The sequence below is a fragment of the Saccoglossus kowalevskii genome, chromosome 15 (genome assembly GCF_978046115.1).
Source record: "Saccoglossus kowalevskii chromosome 15, keSacKowa6.1, whole genome shotgun sequence".
NCBI classification, from domain to species: Eukaryota; Metazoa; Hemichordata; class Enteropneusta; family Harrimaniidae; genus Saccoglossus; species Saccoglossus kowalevskii.
In genome coordinates this window covers 17,579,046-17,606,753 of record NC_140655.1, presented here as the reverse complement: position 1 = coordinate 17,606,753, position 27,708 = coordinate 17,579,046, and the positions used below count along the sequence as shown (strand labels likewise).

Here is a 27,708-nt window from a genome sequence, read left to right as displayed (position 1 = left end):
GTGACTCGTTTCTAGTTGTAAGCAAAGTGATAAATTTAATATCAGTCGGTGGAGTAAGATAGAAATGAGGTATATAACGGTTTCTGATTTCTTGGTAGAAATTACATACAAACTATTAAACTATTACATTACTTTTCAATTAATTTATACCAATATTGATCGAATGTCGAATATATGTCGAATTCGTGATCGCGACTGTTCTTTTTTTATTCAGCACAGTTTTCCATATGCAGATTGTAATCGACACTTTTTGTGTTTGTACAAATGCACCATTCCACGGACTGCAATGTGTATTCAAATTGACAGTCTGATATGTCTGCTATCACAACTTTTGACTTTACCACAATTTATACTACTATACCACATAACACATACAATTATACAAGAAAGATATCTTCCATCAATGGTTCACCGTGTTACAAGTACACCGTATCAGTACCGACTATTTTATTACTGATAAATCTAATACCAACACGTTTTATACACAAAGTAGCATCGTCAGTATGCTTGAATATTTGATTGACAAACTATTTGTGAAGTTTAGTGGCCATCTCTTTCAATAAAGCATTGAATTAATTAGGAATTAGATGTTGTGATCAAGTCTTTTGCCTTTATATCTTGATGTTCCCCTTCAAGTTGATTCTAAAAGTAACCAGAAGTAAACAGAGTTACCAACTGAAAGGGCCATGAACTGCATGGTTGAATATTAATCACATTGTTTAAAGGATAATAAAAAATCGCCCAAATTCGAAAAAACGAGGTGATATTCAGATAACTCATACTTGATTGTATATTGATTTTTTTTAATAATATACTTATTAATTACAACAATATTACTGAAAATATTCACTACTTTTCAAATATATCTATAGTTTTTCACGAAATATCCCTGAAATATAAAATTCATTAAAGAACCTTGAGTTCCAATAAGTACTGCCATAACAGTGATCTACTTTATAGTCTGCCAAATGATTGGTTAATTCTGCGTTTTATTCATATACAAATGTTGACAGACGCGCTCTTGTCGCTGTGTTTTAGTGAGAACAACAAAAATGCCAACCGATAAAAGAAACAAACGGAGTAAAATTCAGAATGCCTTTTTAAAATCAAATAAAACTAATACAATACAACGGTTGGATATTTCTTGGGACATAGGGCGACTTCATACATCGATATAGAAGAATATAGACTATATATGTCATTGCGCCGGTGACTATTTTCAAACGTTTTGATTCATTTTTTATCCAGGTTTTCGATGCTTTAAAAGCTACGCGATTCGTTTTTATTCTGGTCATTATAAAAACAACATTTTGATTTATTGCTCAATCTCAGGAGAAAACTAACAAAATACTTTTAGCAGTGGCACATCACTTTGGTTTTGACATTTTTTTAGTTTGAGCTGTACTGTACTAGATTATGAAGGCGGCTAATTTGCATAATTTACCGTGAAAATACCGACATTATTATTACATAGGCACGTGACTAATTTGCATAGTCTAATTTTTGATCTACGCAAAAGATTATTGTTTTTATCACTCAATAACTACCAACACTAAACAATTAAAGATAATTTTCGTAAATGCACAACTTTAGAAGGGACTATTTTATCTCGTTTGCATATTTTTTTCAGTTAATACCAATGTTATTTTATATTATTCTGTATTTATTTTAGAGTAGTTAGACATAACAAATATTTATTGTAATTACACAAAATCAAAGAAGAAAGGTGTTTAATCAGTGGGTTCAGGAGCCAACCCATATTCGCGGTCATATTTTGGACTTACTCACTCTGATGTGATAGATTCAATATCTATTGATAGTTTGAACCTCTTCGAACATATTCCACTTGCATATATACAACTTCAAATGGCTTTATTCTGTAGACACCAAGTTATATATCGTTGTTTAACTTCTATTTCTACATCTGAATTGACATTGACTCAAATAAGTACTTGCATCAGCTGGCTTAAAATTTACACTCAGCCATTACAACATACAATTCGGCACTCTCTGGTTTCCTGATAAGCATGCACCCATCAATAAATGCATTATAATAGTTCGTCTAGATACTAACTGGTATACTACCCATGTACTTACGGCCAAAAACCATCGTTGGGCTGTAGAAAGAAAATGTCGTGGAACCAGACTTGAAATCCACCATCAAGTTTACAAAGATGCCTGCTGCAATGTTACTAAGTTAATTTGTGAGGTCAAGTCGAGTTACTATACGAATGCCACTATGAAAATGCCATTTCAGTTATTTTAGACTGTATCTAGCTTGTTCGCCATACCAATCTCTTTTGCAACTCATTCTTCAAGTTCTGAATTAGCAAACTGATTCAGTCAATATTTTACGACAAAGATAGAAGATATCCGATGCCTCCGGGATACCAGTGAGACAACCACGGATTTCGCTAATCTGGAAATTCACAGTACATTCACATTAACCTTATTTCACTCAATCAGTCGGTCAGATATTGAGAATCTCGTCAAGAAATCACCCACAAAGTAATGTCCTCTGGACCCTATTCCAACATCACTACTTAAGATTTGTATCGATTCACTACCCTCAATTATATCAACTATTGTGGATCTTTGCCATCAATCCGGCGAGGTGCAGCCACTATTAAAATCTGCAATCGTCAAGTCTCTATTGAAGAAGCCAACTCTCGATCACAATGCACTTCATAACTACCATCCTGTTTTAACTTACCCTACTTTCTAAAGGATTGTTTCTACGTACACACAGACGTGCAGAGGAGATAATTATGGCACTCGCTGTACACAAGCATGAGTTTAAGCTGTAGTGCAACTCTTTCACCAGTATGATAAACAGATAGGAAGGAGCCGATCTACGTAGCTGTTTGACGAGAGCGTATATTTCCTTTTTAGTATCGATCAATTATTTTAATTACATGTATTTACTGTATATACTCCAAGCCCACCCAGTCTAAGTGACTAGCACCCTCTAGTGTTCACTTATTAAATAAGAGTTCCTTTATGTATTGTGATGTTCTCAAATATTTTATGCATTACTCGGTACATTTCCCTTCTTACACTGTTGTCACTCCGTGGCAATGGTAGAACTGAAGAGGGGTGAAGACGTGTATGATTAGCAGGCTACCAGAGAAGTTCATTATTAGACCTGTACTGAAGATAAGCTCACAGCTCACAAATACAGAGTAGTCCAACACAAAGCCCTTCCTTTACGTCACAATATTTAGAAGCGAATTTCAATATACGTGATTGAAATGATATTATCTTTTAATATTTACAAAGATGTCATTCCTTTATTCATTTCTGTAACGAATGCATGCACTGTATTAAAAGACGTGTTAAAGCGGGAGGGGCGTCACATGCGCACGCGCGGGAATTGATTCCCAAGCGATGATAACAACACACGCTAAAACGAAAATCCTCATGGGTAGACGCTTGTTTGTAAACCATGACACGCCATGGTCATCTGACTCATGCGCAGGTGACGACTCCCCCGCTTTAAGCTAGTTCGCTACCTTAAAAAAACATACTCAGAAATCTTCGAAAGTCAGCAAGGGGGATTGGGGTACTCTTATGTTCTGAATTCTGAAATAAAAATGTCTGGTCACTGAACTAAGTTATCTACAACACGAATCCAACAATAAGAAAAAATGCGTGTTTTCAGTAGTTTACAATTGGTTCCTATTGCACAAACATTCCATCACGTCTCAAAATCTCGTTGTGTGACCTATGCTATAAAAGTGACATGTTACGAGGGCTATTTAGGCTGTCCCGAAAAATTAGAGAATTTTAAATTTGAAGCTATCTACAGAATAATGAGTTTATATGGAATCCTATTGGAAATGTCCCCGGTTATATTGCATATGTTTTCTAAAGACGCATCCTTCTTTCTTTGTAAAAAACTTCAAATGTGAATAACTGGAATGTATGTAAACCATAACACAACAATTTTTGAATGATTTACTGTGATCAATTGTGTCTATTGTAGCGAAATCGAACTACCTTAAATATTCCAATCATCTCCCTTGGTTTTCAACATATATTGTATATTCGATTAGCAAAAGCCTGAAACGCCCAAGTAAGACAAGAAATGTCAGCTAAATCAGCTGGTGTCTGGGCGAAGTATAAAACAATATTGATTCTGATATACACTGTGAAACTAATAATAAATAATTGGACACATTCTTGTCCCCACTTTATAATCACTTGTTTTATAATTAAACACATGGGATGTTTTCCTTGAAATTGAATTCGGTTATAATACAACATTACATTTTTAAAATATTTTTTTTTTACTCTTTTGGGGTAAAACATTTAAAGTGGTTATAAGCTTATCCCACTTTCTTTATAACAACTGCCTTTTGAAAATGCCTTTTTCTAGACACACATTTTGAAAAGTGTTACCACCATGAACATGTATTAAACAATGCTTATTACATTGTATTACAATACTTTTACTAGACATACGTATTATATTATATATTATAAAGTGTTCCTGATCACGACACATGGAATAGTGTCTCAATAAGGGATATGTTTGATTCTATCAAAACACTTTAAAGTTATTTTACCAAATACACATTTAGAAAAGTGTTTCCGCCAAAGACACGTATTGGAAAGTGTTTATTATCACAAAACAATCTGAATTTTGAGAAGTATTTGTTTCAGAGACACATTTCCACTAATAACATGGTTACACAAATAATTATCAATACACCTGTGTATGACAAGTATCAGCATTCGATATACATTTTGGAAAGTGTTTATGAGTGAAATATATCAAATAATGTGATTCGCGATTAAGCATATAAATTAAACATATAAATTCACGGTAATTGTGATATACGATAAACAAAACGCCTCCAGTAAATATTCATTATATATAATTACTAAATATAAATATTAGCGATGAGTTTGTGTATATTGTTAACAAGAAATGGAAAGTGTTAGTGAAAAATAATAACAATCACCTTGAAAACAGAGTTACATTACTTATCTTATTTCTTATTTCAGATCATGTCTTTAAAGGATGTCGGCGAGAAATAAATGAATTCTATGGTCCCGTGAATGCATGGATATAAGTTAAATCATTTAGCATACATAATGAGAGAAACAGAAAGCGCACGACACAAGTTACTCGTTACTCGAACACGCATGCGCAATACATAAAATAAGTAACAATTAATCTAAATTAATATGTCAATACTAGTTTGATATTGTATTGTATTGTTGGAATTTCTAAATAATCGTGACACGGTTATGTATTATAAGAGACTTGAGTAGGCTTTTTTAGATCATAATCAAATTCGCACAGGTGTGTAGTATATTAGATGGCATACATCATTGAGGCTCGCTCTGCCAAATATTGATTAGGTCATCACAGACAATTAGAGCTGCGTCATACAGTTAACACACTTGAGTATTGATACCAACTTGAGCTCCGTGCATGTTGAATTTCGTCTGTTACTGAGCTTATAACAGGTACACAGTATATCACACGCGCAAAATACAGGTATATATACGTGTATTAAAAATGTCACGTTCACAATATATGAAAGTAGTGTACATGTACAGTCAAGTATTTATGTTTTTGAAACATTGCATAAACTAAAACAAAATGTACAGCATACTATTGATATTTACAACTAGTCACACTGCAGAAATAAACTATATTATATATTGTCGTATCACATCATATTAAGCACAACGTTTATTGCTAAATGGAGTAAAACGGTCGTTCGAGAACTTGTATGAACTCGTGTACGTGCTGCTTACATAAACACTTATAAATTGTGTACAGTCTGGTGTTTTAGCTTGAAACATTTACGTGACGTGTGTTTGTTTTCTGAAATAGTTCAACATGAACAAAAATTGGTCTTCACTTTGTGAAACATTTAAAGTCTGGTGTGGATCCTTTTGTTTTTGAAGTGCTTGAAATTAAACAGTTTTCGGGAAAAAATATTCAAATAACCACGTCACAATGCTCTTTTGTGATTCAAAACACTTCCACCGTTCATCAAACTCCATTTAACCATGAGGTATTCGCATATAGTATACATGCAATTAATTCTTCCAAAACCTTGTGCTTGAGATTTTTATAATTTAATCATTTAAAGTCGGAACATCATAAAAATAAAAATATTTCTTGAATGAGGTGATTTCATGGCCTTCCCATCATGCATTTAATTTCATCACCCTAGGTGGTTGTCTCGTTACGTCCGTCGCATATATATCATAATGTTTACTCACCGCATTCTAGTTCAAAACTATAGTATACTTTTGCATAATGTTGGTTGCGTTCATCCAAAAATGGCATATCAATAAACAGTTTAATGACAGATTTATGACTCCAAAACACTTTTTTTATTTTGAAAAAAGTGTATTTTTGTGTATTTAATTTTCATTAAAAACGTATTTTAATTACTCCAACAAACATTTGCTCGAAAATACTAAAACACTCTTTGGTAAACATATAGATGTTTTATAATATGATGATTGTGTTTTCAGTTTAAACTGTGTGTTTTAATAAAAACACAAAAGTATTCTCAAGCTTTACAGATTTAAGTTCCTACCCGACACTGATTCAGACTAACCGAGTTTTTAGTATTTCCAAAGTATCAAAATCGTTTGTTTATAGTCAAAATTCTTCTTTGGTTACAAGAAAACCGTCAGATACTGATGACATTATTTCTGTTGTTGTTAAACCTTGCTAGCCATACGATCGTTAGGTCGATCACCATTTTGTTTAATTGTGAAATTGTTGAAAAGAGCATTTTGTCTGAGAGTTTAAAAACTGTCCGAGTTCTTCCATTCCTCTTCAAGAAGGGTCCTGAATTCTGGCACGAACATCTAAGATCTGAAATTGGCCATTTTGGTTAACTGTTACTGCGACATATTGTAGTGTTTAATATTTTGACTCTGTCCGTCAAATCTAATTCATGCTATTTGCCTAAGCACTGTATACTCCGAATGTTACATATTATAGTAAACTCGTGATTTTTTTTATTTTTGCTGTAACACACAAAATCATTAACTATCGATTCTTTTAATAATATTCATTTTGACGAAGACGAGCAGGTCCAGAGCCATGGTAGCAAAGCTCGGGTCATGCTTGCGTATACTAGTACGTTTATTTGCTCAACTTATCTTGATAGACATGCCATGTACCATAAACTGTCGTTGTTGGCGCTGTCGTAATCTCCCCATTTACCATTATTCACAATACAATTGACCGACCTTTCAACAGACGGGGCATGCAACTTTACGCATACCGTGTGGACTATTGAATGACACCTCGTGTCATGTAAGTGGCGATTGAAGATTATCAAGACATCGGCGATTCGGGATTTTTTTTGTGTTTACTGGCTGATCAAACGGGTGGTTGTCGTACTATACACCAGCGATCTTCCACCACACCGAACAAGCTGATCAGTTTATTCCGAGGTATGTCGCTTACTATTGCGTAATACCAGACGCTAGATCAGCCACGAATATTGGTGTGGTTGATCAGCGATGATGGGTACTATTTCATGGGTACTATTTTAGTTCTGTGTATGTGTATGTATGCTTATTATCTACAACAGATACTATGTACATATTTATGTAGGGTCGTATCACCTCATATTATGCACACCGTTTATTCCTAACACGACGTCCAATATTTTCTCAACAATAGAAAAGAACACGCATCATTAATTTCAACTTAAATATCTGTCTTTTTTCGGATCTTTTTATAATCATAAATTTATGGGGGAAAATATGGTGCATATATACCGGAAATGAACAGACAACCCACTACAGAAACATGTCAGAGCTTGCATTGTAAGAAAATTAACAAATCTTCATAGCTGTCGAATCCCAATATATGGGGTTACGTTGTAAGTTACGTTCTCCTATGCAGAACAACTTATACAGACACGTGCTTATGGTAATACAACACAAGGCCGATACGTATTATGAATAGTTGACCTTACATGATCCTGGCGATAGTGAGATAAGTAGATTCATCACGTGACAGCTCAGTGTCCACAGTCTACAGGTTAAAGTCCAATAATAACTGATAACCACCGAGTCAGTACGCAACATCTGAAAAGCAGTTTAATATTACATTAAAATCACCAGCCCGTGGGATTCTGTAAACACCGTTTTCGCTAAATCATTCGACTAGGGAACGGTCAATTATTTTAGTCAGCGGTGGGTGCGGTGAAAATCATTTCCCGGTCACAAAAATGAAGTGACCCGCCCCTCTAATAAAGAAAAAAGTAAATGACCCACCCCCTTATAACTATGAAGTGTACCCCCAAATTAGCGTTTTTTTGTTGTTGAGCTAAATCATGCTTTCTGAAACTTCTAATTGTTACTGCATACAGCTAGTTACTGCAAAACACTTTGCAATTAGCTACACGCTATTTTAGTGAATTGGCTAAAACGCCAACAATCTCATTTTGAAAATATTCTCCTTTTTTTAAATAATTTTATATTAGCTACTACTAGAAATAGCAAATAATGTATTACATTATTTGTAATGAATAAATTCTACAGTTTAAGCATGGCTATTCCGGTTTGCAGATATTTTACTGTAGTTTCGATGTGACTTTCAATACTATTCAATCTACTAGTATGTTACACCGTTATTGATAATTTTACAGTCACATTAAAGCGGTGAAATTGAAGATTGGAAATCCGAGAAAGGATATTCTATGTTAAGTTATAGAACTACAAATGTGCAGTTAGTACTATACCTATACAATTGTTTTAAACATTTTCTTTAAAAAAAATGTGGTATGTGTGGAACCATTTTTTAATCTTAACAGTCGATGAGTGTCAAGTTCTGTCACGATGTGCTATTTTATCTTACTAGATTGTGCGATTACTTCTGTCTTACAAATACTCCATATATAAACAAGTTTCACCAGAAACAGTACGCACTTATATTTTCCATACGCATTTCGCATGTACGGTACATTGACTCGAGACATTAGTCACATTTGTAGAGCGTATAACTACATGTGTGTATTTCATCAGCCGACCATTTAAGTGTATAGTAACGATCGTTTCACTTAACCTTCGGACAGTGACATTTCCGTTAATAAAAAAAAAATATTTCGCAATATCATATATAAATTGAAGCAATAAATTATAAGTTGATGTATTCGTGATTATAACACAATGACGTATTTAGCTTTCCTCTGTAAATAAATTGCATTTCAGAACTAATATGCTCAACCACTGGGACAGTAGCGTACGCGACATTTTAAGGGTATTGAGATTGATGAAATTTACGTTGTTATAGCCCGATTGTTACTCACAATGTAGGATGCAACATAAATGGAAACTCCCTTTCCGGATTCGCGAGAAACTGCATGGGACACCATTCACACCTCCTTATTCTGTTTCAGTAGGAAATGTTTTATTCAAAACAGCGAGAACAGTTGAGAAAAATTGGTAGAAATATTTACTTGTGTCCTTTTATTTTACATACTTAATCAAAGGTTCAATAGTTTCTATATTTAATCAACTCAGATCTATGAAAACAAGAGAATTTCCCGGAGAACGTTTTTATTAGATGACGAAAATGACTTACAATGTATGTAGTTTCATTGCCTCTTATTTATTAGCTTATGATAAACTTTCGTATTTCAAATTTTTGAAAGTTTTCCAAAATTGAAATTAAAATAGAATTTGTAAAAAAAAGAGGGCTATTGCAATTAAAGTTGATCTATCGAAGGATTCCTCGGTAAAGAAGTCGTGGATACAAGGTAATAGACTTACTAAAAGTAACCTGCGAAATTGTTCATATGATTATAGTAAATATTTTCCGTTCAAGTTTTAAAGCAGGGTTGTACAATCACTGGGATTGCACCAATGCGTAATGGGAAATACCATTTGAATTGCTCTATCCCTTCGTTTATTATACAAGTACTTCGTTACTGGACTGTTGTTAATGATGAGTGTGGACATACTACGCACGCGCGAGAATTGAGTCCCAAACGACGATAACAGCACACGCTAAAAACGCTAAAGACTCATTGGTAGACGCTTGTTTGTAAACACTGACACGTCATTCCCATCTGACGCATGCGCAGGTGACGACTCCCCCGCTTAAATGTAAATACCTGCTCGTGAATGATACACCACAGAATTTATTTTTTTTACAATGAATTGTATATTAAGGCAATATAGGGATATTGCCTTAGAAAAGTTAGGGTCACCATCTTTATTTTCCAGAAAATGCTGGTTTTATTTTAGTGGATATTGTCACGCTTCTACGATAGATTCTTATGGCTGCGATATTAAGCCATATTTCATATTGCAGGATAGTGATATGGGCGTAAAAAAATCACATATTGTTAATGACGCGGTATTTTTTGTTTTCCCGAATTATTTTGAATATCTGGGTTTTAAAAAGTGTCAAAAATGCAATGTTACTTTGTGTTCTATGGAATTGTTCTAAAAATAGCGATTTTTGAAAAAAAATATTCGAACAAGTTATTCAAAAAACGTAACTGTATCACAAAAAATAATACTAGTTGATTGTGCCATAGTTCTATGACTGTTCATAATGAACCAATTAATGGTAACTGTAAACTTTAAAGCTGGGGAGTCGTCAACTGCGCATGTCTTTGTTTACAAACAAGCGTCTACCCATGATCCTTTGCGTTTTAGCGTGTGTTGTTATCGTCGCCTGGGACTCAATTTCCGCGCGTGCGCAGGTGGCAAGCACCCCGCTTTAAGTCCAGCTTTCTCAAAAAGTCAATTCTTCCCATTGTTCACTGTGATGTGAATGGTTTGAACGCGTCTTATTGATGCGTGCATAGAATAATCTCCATCGCATAATACCGTGAATGGTTTTCCATATCACCAAACGGTGTTTAACACTTTATTTCCTTTTTTTTATTCTGTCCTACAAAACCACCGAAACAATCAAGGTATTCAATAATTTGTTATGTTAATATTAGAACTATTGGTTTATATAGATGAATATTTTTGTAGATAGCTTGGGCATATCACGTCTGATATTATACGTATTGTATAATATACACCATATTGCCCGGCCTCGTAACGCTGTAAGATACCTAATGAGCGAGCCGTGTAAACATTTTCAATATTACGACCATATTTTTGAAAACATATTCCTTTCCCAGATTCAGAGCAGCGCGCTCTCCGAACTGATTTTAGCCAGTTACCAGCGTTTCGCGATGCCGCAGATGTAAATAATAACTAGTTTGTATTGATCGATTACAGAATGGTCCCGTTATGTTAAGATATTTAGAACTGAATTATAACAACACCAGAAGTTCGAACAAATTGAATTTATTTTCAATGGCTTAAATAAAGTTTATGATAACACAATTATGGACTGGATATGTCCTTTGCGACGTCGCAAGTTAGGGTGCCCTCGTCACTTGACCCCAGGCCACAAAAGCCGTATCCAGGCCGTAAAAATTCATAAATCCACAAACAAAAATCCCAGTATCGGTCGTTAATGACGCTAAACTGTGTGATTACTTTTATACTTGCCGACAGTTATCTTGACTATAGGAGTTCATGAAATTTCATCTTGAATGCGAATATAATATACTGCATTAATTAATATACATTGACAATTATTGTGACGGGGTCATTGGATGTCATCAGATAACAATACGCTGTATATTTGACTTAATGACCCAAGATATTAACTTTTTATAACATAGTTTCCATTATTTCTTCTCCGCCACCCTTCGATGGTTCAGATCATTTGGTTGAATATATCACTTAAAGATGGCATCGCCGACGATTAGTAGTTCACCATCAAGTCATTCACGGCCAATTCCTAGCCGCCGTCTATCTAATGTCGTGTCACCGCATGGTACCTACAACACATCGTACGGAAGTTATTCCAGTTCCTTAACCATGTCGATGAAGGGGCCGTACCTGAGGCCAAGGCGAATATCGGCTCGTCAAGAGGAACACGGGGGCGATACCCCGGACATATATCGCAGACGCACGGGACGACATAGTTCAATTCGGACGTCATTTTCACACCCGCCACATGACATCACCCCGATCGAGAAAGTGCCTTCTCATGTTACGTATGAGCAGTTTACACCACATGAACCACCACACCGCTCTTTCTGGAAGTTGGTTTGCCTCAGCGCCATTGTCTTTGGCACACAGTATTGCTTCGCGACCGAGACGGCGTTAGCCACTCCAATTCTATTGAAGATCGGTCTACCGAAACAGCTATACAGTTTGAACTGGTTTATCGGGCCTGTTTTAGGGCTCATTTTCCAACCACTGCTAGGATCATTGAGTGATCGGTGTAGATGCAACTGGGGTCGTCGAAGACCATTTATACTTGCGCTGTGTATCGGTGTACTTATTGGACTCACGTTGGTTCTCAATGGAGCAGTTATAGGAAAGTTGGTGGAACATTCAGGTGAGTTCACTTTTTAAAATACCGTTTATAATAGTATCTATGGTTACACGTGCATGGCATAGCAATATCTACGCCCACGTGAAATAAAATGGTGCCTCTGCAGCGCGTGGCTGTAGTTTCGTAGCTCCGTGCTTTGATGCAGTTCGTTTCGTTTATCATCACTAGGTAAAATTAATTTCCCGTCTATGATGATTCTCTAAAAATTGGCAATTACTACACGGGAAACAGTGAAATGCTGATAAAGATTATTGGTTTCGGCAAGATGATAGTCGGCATCTTGAATGTGACGTCATAATTCGTAACTTTCGAAAAGTTTGTATATTACAATACGTGACAACTTTCTTTAAAATAATACAATGATAATTTTTTTTTACGAAAAAGTTTCAGTTTGCTCAGCATGGGACTTGTATGAGTTTGTACTGTATTTTCTACAACACTGCAGCCACCTCATAATATCATATAGAAGGCAAATTTTCAAAATACGTGGTATGTATTGTTTTTATGTGCACTTGACCGTATTTCTAACATATTAACCTTTAATTATTTTTCTAGACACTTATACCACATGGAGCATCGTTTTTACTATTATTGGTGTTGTCATACTGGATTTTAGCGCAGATAGTGTCGACTGCCCCCACCGAGCGTACATTGTAGATTCGTGCAATGCTGATGATATTGAACGTGGTATGAACATCCGGGCATTGTTGACAGGTCAGAATCACTTGTTGAATGAATTTAATTTAAATAATAACCATCATTAATATGTATAATCCGCAAAACAAATATAATAAAGAGTGGTGGCGCCGCGTACCAGCACACATCGCAATATCGGGGGGGGGGGAACTCAATGTTTTTAAAGCTGTTATCGATTATATTGTGTTTCAGTTTTGACATCACAAAATGCATAATGGCGCCACATTCATAAATTTGGAATATTTATTGCATGGTTAAAATAATGTTAGTTGAATTACTGAATACATTAAAGCGGGGGAGTCGTCACCTGCGCATGCGTCAGATGGCCATAACGTGTCATTACATTTATTTATAAACAATCGTCTACCCATGAGCCTTTGCGTTTTAGCGTGTGTTGTTACCATCGCTTGGGACTCAATTCCCACGCGTGCGCAGGCGACGACCCTCCAGCTTTAAAATGAATACATCAAATTATAATTAAATTATGGTGCACCATATTACACTTTTTGTGAGTTATTTTGTTAATTTTAGACCTAGGCGATATAATTGCACATTGACTGTAAAAACAAGGTGAAATGTAACGCAAGTTTGATTTGACGATCACAATGTTAACCATACTATTGCCTTACTTATATATTAATCAAAGGACTCGGTGGTGGATTGGGATACATCATGGGTGGTATTGACTGGGACAGCACATTCTTCGGAGGGTGGTTTGGCTACAATGCACACATACGCGTCGTCTACATCTTCAACATGGCCGTGTGTGTCATCACATTCACCCTCACTCTATTCTCTGTGAAGGAAATCCCACTTTCCCAGGTATTATCACAGCACCTCGACAATAATATGACGGACGACGAACGGCCATTGCTGAGTGGTGGAGATCCAGGCAACATTCAAGATGGCGGATGCATACGTCCATATGGGAGTTTTTCGAATGGCGAGATATCCAAACAAACGGGTGATCATTCCAAGCAATCAAACCGTGACCATGCATCGATGATATCAACCCCCTTTGAAGATAAACTCATACAAGACGAACCGTTTACAGATACCTCAATATTGACTTTGCTGAAATCAATCGTGAAAATGCCAAGGGAACTTTTTATTCTATGCTGTAACCACTTTTTGAGTGAAATTGCATACCTGACGGTTTTGCTCTTCTTCACAGATTACATGGCCCAGCAGGTTTACAAAGGTAAGAACAGTGTATTCATGGTAAATGTTGCCATGGTACAAAATCTTCATCAACGCTCAAAAATAAGTTCTATTGGAGTAAAGTGGCATAGAGAATACCTAGCCAAATTTAGGACATGTGTGAGTGAAAAAACTACATTCTGAGCCCCAAACGGTTTTGGGGGCCTAAGTGGTCTTGCTACATTTCAAGAATGTGTTTGTTCGTTCTTGCACAATTATATAAAGAGTATAGCCAATTGAATTTGACTTTGTATTGTAATAGGTGACCCGACAGCTCCAGAAGGTTCACCAGAACACCAGGCGTACGATGATGGTGTAAAGATGGGCTGTTGGGGCATGTGTATTTTTGCCTTCTCCGCAGCAATCTATTCAGGTAAGCTGTAACACTAGATGATTTCCAATGACAACCTCCGGTTGCCAAGTAACAAAATGATCGCCAATCTCCGTGATTATGACTATTATTTTTTTTAACCACCTTTGAACAAAATTGCTCCAGACATGTCTTAGAAATAACATCGGAATGGCAAACACACGGACAAATAATACATACGAACCCTTTACCATAATCCTAAAGCCAAATCTCAAATATCAAATTGCCCTGTTTTATGCAATGTACTAAGGTTAATAATCTCGTACACACCAGAAACGCTATTGTTCAATTATGTTGTGACACAAAATACGAGCTTTCTTCTAACTGTTACGTCATTTCTGTGGATTTGCTTATAGTAATTTTGGACAGACTGATAGGCCGACTCAGTTTACGAACACTATATGTCGGAGGTGAACTTATATTCGCCGTCGGCACCGGTCTTCAAGCGATCTTTCATAACAGCGTAGCAGCTACGTTAGTATTATGCTCCACCTTTGGCGTCATGTACACCACCATAGCAACGCTGCCATTTATAATTTTAGCTCGGTTTCATGAGAGTGAAGACGTAAGTAATCGAATCAATAATAAACAAAAACAATCACTCACTGCGGCAATTGACTTGTTGACTTTTCCGATAAATATCGCCCTCTTGCGAGAAAGCGCTTGTGTGACGTGAACTGTCAAAGGTGGGTGTAACTAACTCCAATCTTTTTATTTTTCAGTATGTAAATAGAGGCCGTGTTCAACGTGGACTAGCAACGGACACAGCGTGTTTGCAATGTCAGTTGTTCCTGGCACAGATTATTCTATCCGCCATCTTGGGACCAATATCCAATGCTGCCGGCACCCATCTTGTTACAGTTCTCACGGCTTCTGCAGCTGCATTCTGTGCAGCGTTCTTCTCGGCTCTGTTCGTCGTCTACGAAATCAACCCGAAGCCATCCGAACATTCGCAAAGTGTTCAGGGCTAATAATGTACGACGGCAGAAACGAAACAGTCGATGACCACACACTGGTGGTCGTCGCGCCGCGCATGCGTAGGAATTGTGAGTACAGTACTGCCAACAAAGATGGCGACGTCGAATGTTGTGCAAATCAACGCGTACAAAAGGAAACATTACCTAGGTTTAACTAGGTTATACATCAAATTTTTTAAAACGCATTCTAAGCAGTTAAAGCAAATGTTATATATAATCCATCTCTCTATATTCAATATGAACTTCATCCATACTAAATTTAACATCATAATAGTGACTGTATACATATTCGAAATTATGTATATTTTACGAAATCACACACACAATAAGACAGCGGTACATAATTTTATACACTTATACAAATACTACATGACAGTTCTTGTTTATTCGTGATGCATATATATTTCCGGTTTGTCTATTTCACTTTTTGTGAAATACAAGTACAGTTTACATTTGTGGCATCATATCATTAATAATCGCTGTCACGTACTTGGAACTATGTAGAGACCAGCTCGACTTAAAACGAACTGGTCTTCATTGTTTGAGCTCCATTATATACCATACATAATCTTTGATTGTATAATCGTTGTATACTAGAAATGTATGGAATTTTACTCTGAAACAAACAAAAATATGCTCTCATGCACCATTACGCATAGAATGTACAATAATATTATATAATGTGTTCCAATTATGGAATACGTTTAGGACTTATACTAATATTATACATGAAATACATCGAGCGTTTCTGTAATTTTGAACCAAAAATACCAGATGGTTCATTATGCGCCATGTCAGCAACGACATAATAATTTATGCACGAAATATGTGATAATGTAGTATTGTGGTGATAATAAAGCAGGAAAACGTATTATCGTGGGATATGCATGCGTTTTCCTGCTATATTATCATCACAATACTACATTATCACACATTTCGTGCATAAATGAAATAAACATGGACAAAATAATTCCATTTTGAAAAAATAAAGTGTTTTTACAGAAGGATTTCATCTCAGCGTGTTTTATTAACGTTTGGGGCCTTGTTCTCGACACATAAAACTATGATATATCAGGTTTTTTAGACCGGCTTCCATAATTAAATCTACCTCAGTCTACTCCAATCACAATCGTGCAATTACAGACATGACACGCTGATCGGTAGTCGTCCATCTAAATAATAAACATTCTGTTTTTGAGGGATTTTACTATTCTAGATGACGAACTATTACACAACCACGTTACGTCATTGTGACGTCACATATTTCCTTCCTTCATATGGACTTGACGTTGAGGCTGACATAAGTTAGAATCCTCGTGCCTAGTCTGACTTGGTGTGTAATACATGTACGTCACAAATAACATTTGCCATCTGCAAACATACTCTTTCTGTTTCACCTGTACATTTAGTCTAACATATATGCGTGAGTGGCGCCCTCGCCGGTTGAACGGCATCATACCCCACTAACGCCTGACAGAGTAGTCTATGTCTCGTTAGCCTGACGTGTAGGCGAGAGTAGCGCCTTCGCTGGCCGAATGGCATCAGCCCAACTGCTGTGTGTTGTGTTAGGAGCACCGAGAAGGGTGCAACTCACGCGACCTTGTCAGGCTCTTGTACATTCGTTCAGGCGTAAATCTCATGAAAAGACAAATGGATTACCGTCAATTGAAATAATTCAGCAGAGACCAACGCTGTTTTAAATTCATTTATTAATTATTAGTTAAGTATAAGAAGACCGCATGATTATATACACCAAATTGTGACGTCATTCATCGCATGATACACCAGCCATCAATAAACCTCTTCAAAATGAACAGGAATAACCTGACAAAAACAAACAAAAACAACGTAATTAGGGAAGTGGTAGGCTCGTTCGTATATTTCGTCCGTTTGTGATCGAATCGAAAACGGCCGTGCAACTATCTTGACGTGGAAACGAGGTTATCCACTGGTGGATTTAGAGGCACAGGGAGCGCGTGGGGTTCGTTTACTCATACATGTTTGGGGGGGGGGGTACTCACGTTGGAGTGCTATATGTATATGTGCCGCCAAAAGGGGTCCCAAATTCACCACTTCTGTCTGAAAAGTGGTATGTTATTTTACCCTGTCTGAAAAGGGATATCCTTTTTTCATTTTTTCTGTCTGAAAAGGGGTGAATATTTTCCAAAGACTATCTCTAGGGCTTGAATGATCCAACAATCATGAGAATGAAGCTGATTTTTTCTGTAACTTGATTTCGATCGTCGAAGTCCATCCCCGGGAGTACACCTGCTTTTTCCTTGGTACCATTTATGCTTACTGTCTAGAAAGGGGTGTCAAATATCCACAGTTTGTCTGAAAAGGGGTAGGCAGTTTGAGTTTATTTCTGTCTGATAAGGGGTAGGGGTTTCAAACAACTAGCTACACACCCCTGTCAGTATTTTTTTGCAAGCACTCCCCCCGCCGAGTATGTACCACAATGCAATGCGGCAATGATGTTGCTGTAAGCGTGCGCCCTTCTTTATACTGAACATGGTGCATCCGCCACTGCTGTCACCGTATTAAAAAAAAATACAAGACATCACAAAGACATTAAAACAAATCATCACAAAACCAATATTCGAAATTAGGTTCCTCACTTCAGAATTTACAGAACGACTATTTCACTCGCGTTACTTCTGCATCCGACCGAACACCGAACATTACGTACTTTCTAAGTTAGACATGTTTGAGTACACTCGAAATATAAATAGTTAAACATCAAAATCAATAGAAAATACGTCGACGATAAACGGTGAATTAGTATCAATCACGAACGCCGTTTCTTTCGTGTTTTTGTTTTGTTTTTTGCAGGGGTGAGCGTAAGTTATTCTACAAATGATCATAAAAACGTTTCCACTTTGGAACACAGCGGGCGCTTGGCATTTTACGCGTTCTTGTAGAGTAAACAAACAATGTATATCACATGCGTTATTCATTGTACCATTTTAGTTATTAGATGATTCAGAAATACACGCCCATGAGTATATTTTATCTACAAGTTTCTGAGATATTTTTGATCGTTATAGGTGTTTTAGTAAATTGAAATATAATTACTTTGTTGCATGGCCGTGGTTAATTCGTAGTAGTGACATTTAGTGTGAAACATTACTGGTATTTTACACTAAACGTGGGTATATGCACACTGAACTTAAAAAGTCTGTATGTGTTGGAACATTACGTAGTGTTTTAACGGCATTCCTTTTATCGCTGCAATAACAAAACAATAAGTCGAATGGTGTAATGGCAATGACACATAATGACGAAAAAAAGTTTATAATTAGCATAAATTATATCACTTATTTGCAGAACTGGTTGATACTTGGTCCATGACGTCACTCGTATCAATCAGCTCTACAAACAAGCAAGGTGGCTTTATAAGATGTTATTGTGAGATATGCGAGTTACTTTTATCTTATAAGTACTCAAGTTATATCAGGTGATAACCTCATAAAATTGCAAATAAATATGTGTGAAGTCGTCCATTAACGAACAATCATACAATATGTTGACCCATGAAATACGTAAATATTAAGAAAACACAGTGACTTACAGGACACTGATGGACAGTCCCCTTGAGAAAAGAAGCATTTAAAGCAGTTGCATTCTGCAGCGGATGGACCAAGATTCATTGACTGAAGCACCATTTCAGAGTCACTGCTGTCCAAATTCAGGTTCACGTTCAGCCGATGGACGGTAATTCCTATGATTTGAACAATAACAATCCATTTTCAGTTTTGTAAGATTACATTTTAGAAATCTGCGAATGTTTCAGTTTATGTAAAATAAACACAAATCGTCGTTGAAAGCCAACCACAACTCCATAGCGAATGGACACCATCCGTATACACACTTTACAACGGTCGGTGTGGTTTTGCTCACGTATGTTTTACAATTTTAAAATACGAATAATGATGAAATTGACGCCCATCTCTGAGCGGAATAGTCAGCGTGTACACAAAGTAACGTGGGAACCACACACTCAAAACTATTACACATAGGTGGATTTGTGGATGAATTGATTTTTACCTTGAGCTCTTTCTACGAAAGCGACAAAGGCTATCAACAGACAAAGCAGCTTCATGGTGTCAACTGTGTACAGAGAAAATACGTTAAACTTTATATTAGCATATATATATATATAAATATAAATATATATTGAACATAATCCACCACATCTCAATAAACTTCGTCAACTTCTGGTCTTCTATTATGTATGTTCTAAGTTGGAATTTCCAGTTTCTACTCAAGACAAATCACCACAGAGCACTAACCTGAACAGCATTCAGCTGAATTTATTTGAGAAATTTTCCTGTCGTTGTTCAATACTCAAGTTATGAAACGAAATACATAGCCCTGAATACCGCAACTATCTAAATACAAGTGGATACTCTGAATTGTATTATAGTATCACTGGGAAAAAGAAACTTGTCCAGGCCTCATGGAGGCAAATGAAAAATAAATACACACAAACTGTTAAAATGAAATCGACAAATTAAACGACATCCACCCCCAATTAAAGAACACCGCATTCGAATAAATCCGAAATAGGAACACGATGACCATTGATGACTAAAATGAAACAAATGTGTGTATGCATCAACTCACAAAACAGAACTGACGAACATCGCTAACCCATCATATGTGATATTCACACAAAGTTAGCAGACATTTAAAATTTTAAAATCAGTGAAATTATATCAAAATCCAAAAATAACCACTATTTCTTGTCTCTGTGTCAAATATGAAGAAAATCTGCAAATATCCATGTGAGTAATCGATAAAATACTTCGGAAGAAAATTGGTGAAATCGGCCATTTTGTATTAAATCGCGAAATAAAAATACATGTATAAGTCAATATTAAGTTTGAATGTTTGCGACAAAAACATTTCCGAGAAACAGTTAATGTTAAAATGTTAAAATGTTGATTGTAGGTGTATTTTTATCAGACAAAACAGATCGCTAGTCGCCGTTAAATAAAAACTCATATGGGTACTTCGCTCACTAAAGTATACAATATTGTGTCTTTACTCTATACTAGTATCGAGCTTTGTACTAATGAGAAACTTTTCAAGTGCCACCCCGCAAAAAAAATCAAATCTCAAATGTTTCTCAAGTACCACTCTACAAAAATCTCAACCCTGCCTAAACGTTTTGTTTAAAAAAAACACTGTTATATCGAAAAGATAACCTTGGTCCAGTAATTAAGTTCAAAATCTAAACATAACAACTTGAACGAGAATTCGTATGAAATATTCTTATTGCAAATACGGCCATTGTTAGTATTTGTTTTTAAAACGCGAGTTTGCTGGGATAGCTGTCACAGTAGATCAGCCATATATTCAAATACAAATAATACAAATCTGCTATGGATGGATGGAAGAAAATGATATGAGAAACACACTTAAGTATAGTGTTAAAATAGGTACAGCACTAGAACGCTGAAAGTTCAATTGCTGTAACATTAATCACACTGAAATAGATTTGCCGAGAAAACAACATAGGTACACTTACTGATCGGGCTGATGAGTGAGTAGCGCCAAATCACATGGAATAATGACACCAGTAATCTAATACGTATTTATACACATAAAACGCGTGACATTATTGTACTGTCGTGTGAGTTTGTGATTTGCTTCAATAACCAAATGCTTAATTACAAAAGTAACAATGGTTTCAAGACACTCCGTGCTAGCACTTTCAGCTTCACATAAATTGGTCAAATGGAGGGCATACTTAAATTAATATAGAAACGAAGCTCATATTTTAATCCCATAATTTCTCTCGTAAAAAAACTAAATATAATAGCTGTTTATACTGATGTTTGCATACTGATGAATACATTATAGTGTATCACGAACTAAACACGTTGTTCTTGAACCTCTAATTCAAGTATGCGTTTTACTCTAAAGCTAGCGCTTCCAAACTTTGCGCACATGTTTCATAGTTTCGCGCAATGCCTGGTTTTCATAACAAAATATCAAGGCCACTTTATGTCTGTATGTGTGTTCGTTATGTAACTCCTACAGTAAATAATTAGATTCAAGTATTGCATATTCCCGGTATGACCCTATTACATTCAAAGGTCAACGGGATATGTTAAAGATAAAAATGCGATTCCGACTACAACTACTCAGCCATATGGACGAAAATTATCGCTTTGAGAGTTAGTATGGATATTGATATTGAAAAAATCTGGCGCACGTTCACATCTCATCAGAGTGCTGTCTAGTTTAATGTGTTAAATATGCTTTTGCTAACAATTCAATGCGCATTACCTACGTAATGTTTTAATTCAAACGATCAATCATTCATGACAAGACGTTGATTGTAAATATGTCATTGAGATTTTTTTAAGTGATTGTTTAGTAATTGTCTTCGATGATAAGGTTAACTAAATTTAATTAAGAAGATGACATAACACATGTTTGTGAGGGTGATATCACGATTTGTTGTCTGCCCAAGGGATGGTGGTCATGAACATAATATAGATGATGCTTCATTAATATTATGGCCATGACCAATAGCCCCAGGACAGACAACATATAGTGATATTGCCCGAACGACCATGTGTTATTTATTTTATCACATCGAACAGACATCGACATGCGCAGTTACACTGCCGTACAACTCTCACACTCGCTCTCCCACAAAATAACAACACTTATATTTGAATTATGCAATATTTTATTTAATGTATTATAACAATTGTATACATTATATACATTGCTTACTGAAAAATATACAGTAACTGTAACACGAATATTAGTCATCCATGTGATAAACCCATGTAATATCCACTTGGCGGGCAATATACTATGTAATATCCGTTTTTTATTCAATGTCATGTGACCGAGTTTCAACCAATCATAGCAGGCGTAACATCAGTGAGATGTGATATTATTTATATATAATATAGTACAGTAAAGTGTGTGCTGTTCTGTGCGTTGATAAGTTCATACCACGTGATTTCGACAAAGATCAATTACACTCATGAAAGGACATTTACGTTATGCGGTTCATTTTATTATCTTTTATAAAAGAATACAATCTTTTTTTTACATCATAAAGCCAAATTGGAACTACGCTCATACCAAAGTATAACACGTTTTGGCTACATACGAACAATAATAGATGAATGATATGTTTCTTTTGAAGGAGTGTGTATAATTACGTGTTTAATCGTTTTCTTTCTAACGCCGACAAATGGAAAACCTTTCCCGAGCGAGGGGAGCAGTGTAATCTATCCACATGAAGACTGAGCGCCTGAACGATGTAAAAATATTCATTCAAAATTAAGAAAACCACGATTTATATACGTTTTGTTCAATTTTGGGACTTCGAGCTAGTTACATACTGCGTAAAGAGTTCATTATTTATATAACATACCACCTTTATTATCGGGTGGTCGTTGCTCGGCGTCTAATCGAATTGTATTTAAACACGTTGTATGCGTCACAGTATGTGTGGGTGGATAGTTTAAATAGTGTGCAAATAACTTGGCGAACAAATTAGATTTGATCTGGAATTATTTTCATAATTAGGAAACAGGTAAAAGGACCCACACTTTCAACTAAATAGGGGTTGGTAGAATACAAAAAATACAATATAATATTTATATTTAAAATTAGGTGAGTTCAATATCGAGAAATCAAATGTTATTATAAGTTTATGAACACATGTATACGTGACAATATTTTTCACCGATGTTCACTTGTCAATTTTACACAACTGAGCATATATGCAATGCATTATGGGAGATAATTTCCCAGTGTAAATATTGGAAAACTAGCGTCACCATGGAAACTCACTTAATTGTATGTCATGAATTTATATGAAATGATCGAGCACTATTGGCGAAGCGAATGGAAATTTGTAATATGTGTTTTAAAATCTGAAAATGCAGTTATCCGAATGTTTATGAAAAAAATAAATTTTATTTGTTTGCGTTCCTAATAATAAAAACTACAGCGTCAACCACACGTGGGTTGGAACAGTGTGTGGTCAGGGTTTAAATATCAGTTCTGTATTCGCATACTTGGTTACTTTTTTGGACAACAACATTTCAATCAGCTGCCGTGACGTTACCAGGAAACATTGATGTACAACTTAGACATTATAGATGAACTGTGGTACGGTACTGGAGAACGCTTTGTGTTCCAATTTAATGTCTTTTTAACTTTTAAATAATCGAAAACAAACTTTTGCTATTTTTTGAGACAAGTAACAACTTGATTCATTGATTTTACAAGAGTTCGGCCCCTCTTCTCGTGCATCAATTTCGTTGTGATCGTATTTCTGTAATTTCGCCTATGGTGACTCAAGTACAACTGTTATTTGTGAATGAGAAATTTAACACCACTGTTTCCCCTGGAGTGAGATGTGTTATGCAAATCTTTATGCTAATGATAGTGGTTGGAGAAGTGCTTCGTAAGATGTCTGAGTCGGAAATCTGATAGTCTGAGTGGTGGAGATGAGTACGCATTGCAGCGATGGACTGTAACGTTGAGGTGGGCAATACCTATAGTGCAAGCAAAAAATATGCCAGTATGCTTCAGTAAATGTGCATATGTCCACAGCACAGATAGGTAATTTGGACATTTATGTAGTGTGCCATATTGTTATACTTTATGGGCATTATGTGGTACTATCCTGGTCCATAAAATGCAGTAAAAAAATTACCTGTCTGTTTTAGCACAGTTTTGACATCTTTTGGTGTCATTTACACTCTAGCTCAGGATCACATTGTACACATTTATGGGGAGGCGCCAGGTGCCCCTCCTTCAGACCGCAAACAAATACAATTGAAAAATCAATTGACAAACACACCCCCTTACCGAATTTCTGGATACGCCAGTGCATTGGAAGTTGTATTGGAGTATAATTGTTTATCATTTTTGTGGTAAAACCCCTAATTCATGGACATCCTCTGTTTAGTACTGGTGGAAAACCACGTAATGTCGCGTGCGGGCGTTTACAGGCATTAAAAGTACTCACGCCTCCAGCCTTTGCTGAAATACCTGTGGCATTTCATGCAAACAAATTAGGCGTGAGTACTGTCGGCAGTCTACTTAATTCATCTATTCTAACCCTTGTTATTGACACCATTCAGTTTCATGTTGATGCAACGAATTTATTGCCAGCTAGTTGACACTACATCACTATTTCCTACAACTGTACAAATGTTGTATTAAATTACAGGTGGATTCATTGTGGTTTGTTGATATCACTGCTGAAGTATATTACAATAAATAAATAAATATACTGTTTCTGAAAATTTATATCCCCGTCTCTGTCTGTGATTTGTAGCAATCTGATTAAAATAAGATTCTAGTTTGGGCTTTTTAAAATTTGTGTTTAATTATTTATTTTCTTTATACATTTTCCTTTACTTTATTTTATTTTAATTTATTTTTCATTTGCTGGCAAAAGCCCACAAGGATCTGACCCAATGCCTGTATAAATCCCGTTCAAATCTCGTATAAGCTACATCCAATCACAGCTGGCCTGTTATATTGACCGATGGCGTACTCTTTGGAGAAAATAGTTAACAAACAATTACAATGTACAGGAATAAAAGATCTTGGTGTCAATTATCTCATCTCAATCATTAAGGTTGGCCAGGGAAAATACCCGTAAAGGTGGTTTGATACCGGGTTAATTTTTTTTTCAATAGCCATTGAATGCTAAAAAATAATGTGCAGTCGCCTACTGCGACGAACAATTTATTTAAAATGGCGTTGCAGAGAAAAATGCATTAGAGGTGGAATTTCACTTTTTTTACTTTTTATATAGCAAAAAACGTCCTTGTTCTTGAGTGAAAATTTCAAAATTCTATTGTGAGTAGAACACCTAATAAACTAGGTTTAAATTATAAAAAACAAACACATGTACCCTGGTCTTACTTTAACTGTTCAATTTGCATAAATCTTGCTTAATTAATGTTGATTGATCGCTGGAGCCTAACAGTAGTATGCAAATCATTTTTCGGGAAGTCAGTTTCGTTTCCTGTGTACTTCTTTCACCATGGAGCTACCTCCATGATATCACAAACGCCGTTCGTACGCAACACATCAGCTATTTTATATCCCTAGATTGATTTATTATATACAACAATGCCACGCGGAGTAAAAAGGAGAACAGGTCCTGAAAAAGAATGACGGACACTATGTTAGAGGAAAAAAGAGAGTTACAGAAGGAATCAGACCGTGGTTCTTATCATAACCAAAGAGAAGACGCAATTTTTAATGCATACTGTACCGAAAGTGACAGCACCCAAGAGAGTCCGAATCGGAGTATGAAACAAACGCGAGATCATACATCTGTACAACAGAAGAAACAGATATGCCTCGCCGAAAAAAAGTGACAATATAATGGAAGAAGATTCTGAAGTCCTGGGAATAATCGATCTAACGTCCCTGAACGCATGCTTGGAGAAAGCCGCGACCTGTGCATTCTGTGGGAAAGGAACTTTGACCCTGCATGAAAAGACGCGACAACTTGAAGGCTGGTTTTCTCGAGTTGAGATGTTTGAATGGCGACTGTCGTCGAGCTGTGGAAATGACTTCATCAAAACAAAATGGAAAACATTTCGAGATTAAGAGAAAGAAAATTCTGGGAATAACACTGAGGAATCGGCAAAGGAAGACAGGCGCTCATCAAATTGTCAAGTTTCGTTGGACTTCCGCCACCAATTTAGTATGCTCAAGGTCCATGTACATGAGTGCTTCTGTGACATATACAATTTGCGAAGAATTTCATCGTGTGTTCAGTAAATTGGATTGGTTGATAAACGAATCAAACTCGCATCATACTTCATGTATAAGTGGTCTAATTTATTCCAGTGTATACAACGCGCGTTGAAGACAGGCTGATATCGATTTGAATGTTTACACGGACAACACGATGCGACAGAGTGAAAATCATTAAACAGTTGGTTAGCAAATCAGACAACATTCACTGGATCATACAACTGAGTAGCTGTGACTGCAGTAGAGACTTTATTATCTGTATTAATGGTCTCTCATGCAACCAACCGTTGTGTGTCAGAACCAATCCTACCAGTGAGGGCGTCCATCGATGACCAAGTTAACTTTGGGCATGAATTACTGATCTTTTCCATTTTTGTCTGGTATTGATTTGGCAGTGACTATTTTACATTCAAGTAGGGTCAGGGTTGCAGTGTTGTAAATTACTTGTTGTGCAACCAACGGTGTTTAACGGATTGAAACACGAGTTGAGTAAGATAACTTTCCAATTTCTATTGAGTTAAAGTACTGACATTCAAAATGTATCAATAGCACGTTTTTTGATGTTTTTTTTGGAAATAATCTGAGGTAGTGAAAATGAGGAACATAAACCAATGTTAGCCAACCGTCGGTGTACGTTTATGAGCACATCTGCTGATCCTCTGTTTATATATAGTCCTTCGAAGGTAGTCCTTCGGTATTCCGAACGAGTGTGACGTCATCGCGGACGAGTGATTCCCCGTATAGCGGCCGTTTCCCTCCGACCCACATACGTCACACGAGTGAAGATACCGGGGGATTGTATAGCTACATTCGTAGACACAGATCGCAAAGTGTAGACACGTTTGTAGAACCTTTATCGAATAGTTGATAGAACTATTTTATTTATTAATATGTAACATAATTCACCGGGAATGTGTTGCTATTAATTACACAACTTGATGTCTTTATTTACAATGCAATGTAACATATTAAAACAAATATTTTAAATGTATTACCGTTCTATGCGTTAACAGCAACTGGGTAGTGCAAGACTGTTCGTCCGAAACGTATTGCACCGTACGTTAACGAATTAACTAAATAGGGAATAATAAAATAGAACTTCCAATAACATATCAGGGGTAAAATTCTCTCTCTCGGAGTTCTCCACACGTGTCAGGGGGGGGGGGGGAAATCTCGTCTCGTCTCTTTATCGCGTCCCCTTGAGGTACGGGATCAGGAAAGTCACTTAAGCTTTACAGTCAAATAAGACACACACAACGAAATACGTTTCAACTCTCGTC

The 27,708-nt window shown here is 36.2% G+C and overlaps 2 protein-coding genes and 1 long non-coding RNA gene across 3 annotated transcripts in view; 1 reads left to right on the top strand and 2 right to left on the bottom strand.

The window, feature by feature from the left end:
* Positions 1-27,708, bottom strand: part of LOC100368971 (small ribosomal subunit protein mS22-like) — a 333,717-nt gene that overhangs the window by 212,160 nt on the left and 93,849 nt on the right. The gene's annotated exons all lie outside the window — the stretch shown is intronic.
* Positions 11,761-15,652, top strand: LOC100372315 (membrane-associated transporter protein-like). The gene is made up of 6 exons (XM_002733687.3): positions 11,761-12,418; positions 12,971-13,129; positions 13,758-14,312; positions 14,574-14,684; positions 15,038-15,246; positions 15,404-15,652. The coding sequence occupies exons 1-6, from the start codon at positions 11,761-11,763 to the stop codon at positions 15,650-15,652; spliced, it is 1,941 nt and encodes a 646-aa protein (XP_002733733.2).
* LOC144349977 (uncharacterized) lies at positions 17,350-21,246 on the bottom strand. The gene is made up of 4 exons (XR_013420116.1): positions 21,192-21,246; positions 19,706-19,768; positions 19,230-19,379; positions 17,350-17,482 (listed from the first exon to the last, which is right to left on the bottom strand). It is a non-coding gene; the product is annotated as an uncharacterized LOC144349977 (long non-coding RNA).

Bases quoted from the DNA above. Each gene is read 5' to 3' on its own strand.
- LOC100372315 (XM_002733687.3), top strand. From the start codon at position 11,761: ATGGCATCGCCGACGATTAGTAGTTCACCATCAAGTCATTCACGGCCA. The intron at 14,313-14,573 runs GTAAGAACAGTG...GTATTGTAATAG, and splicing joins GGCCCAGCAGGTTTACAAAG to GTGACCCGACAGCTCCAGAA. The intron at 14,685-15,037 runs GTAAGCTGTAAC...ATTTGCTTATAG, and splicing joins CTCCGCAGCAATCTATTCAG to TAATTTTGGACAGACTGATA.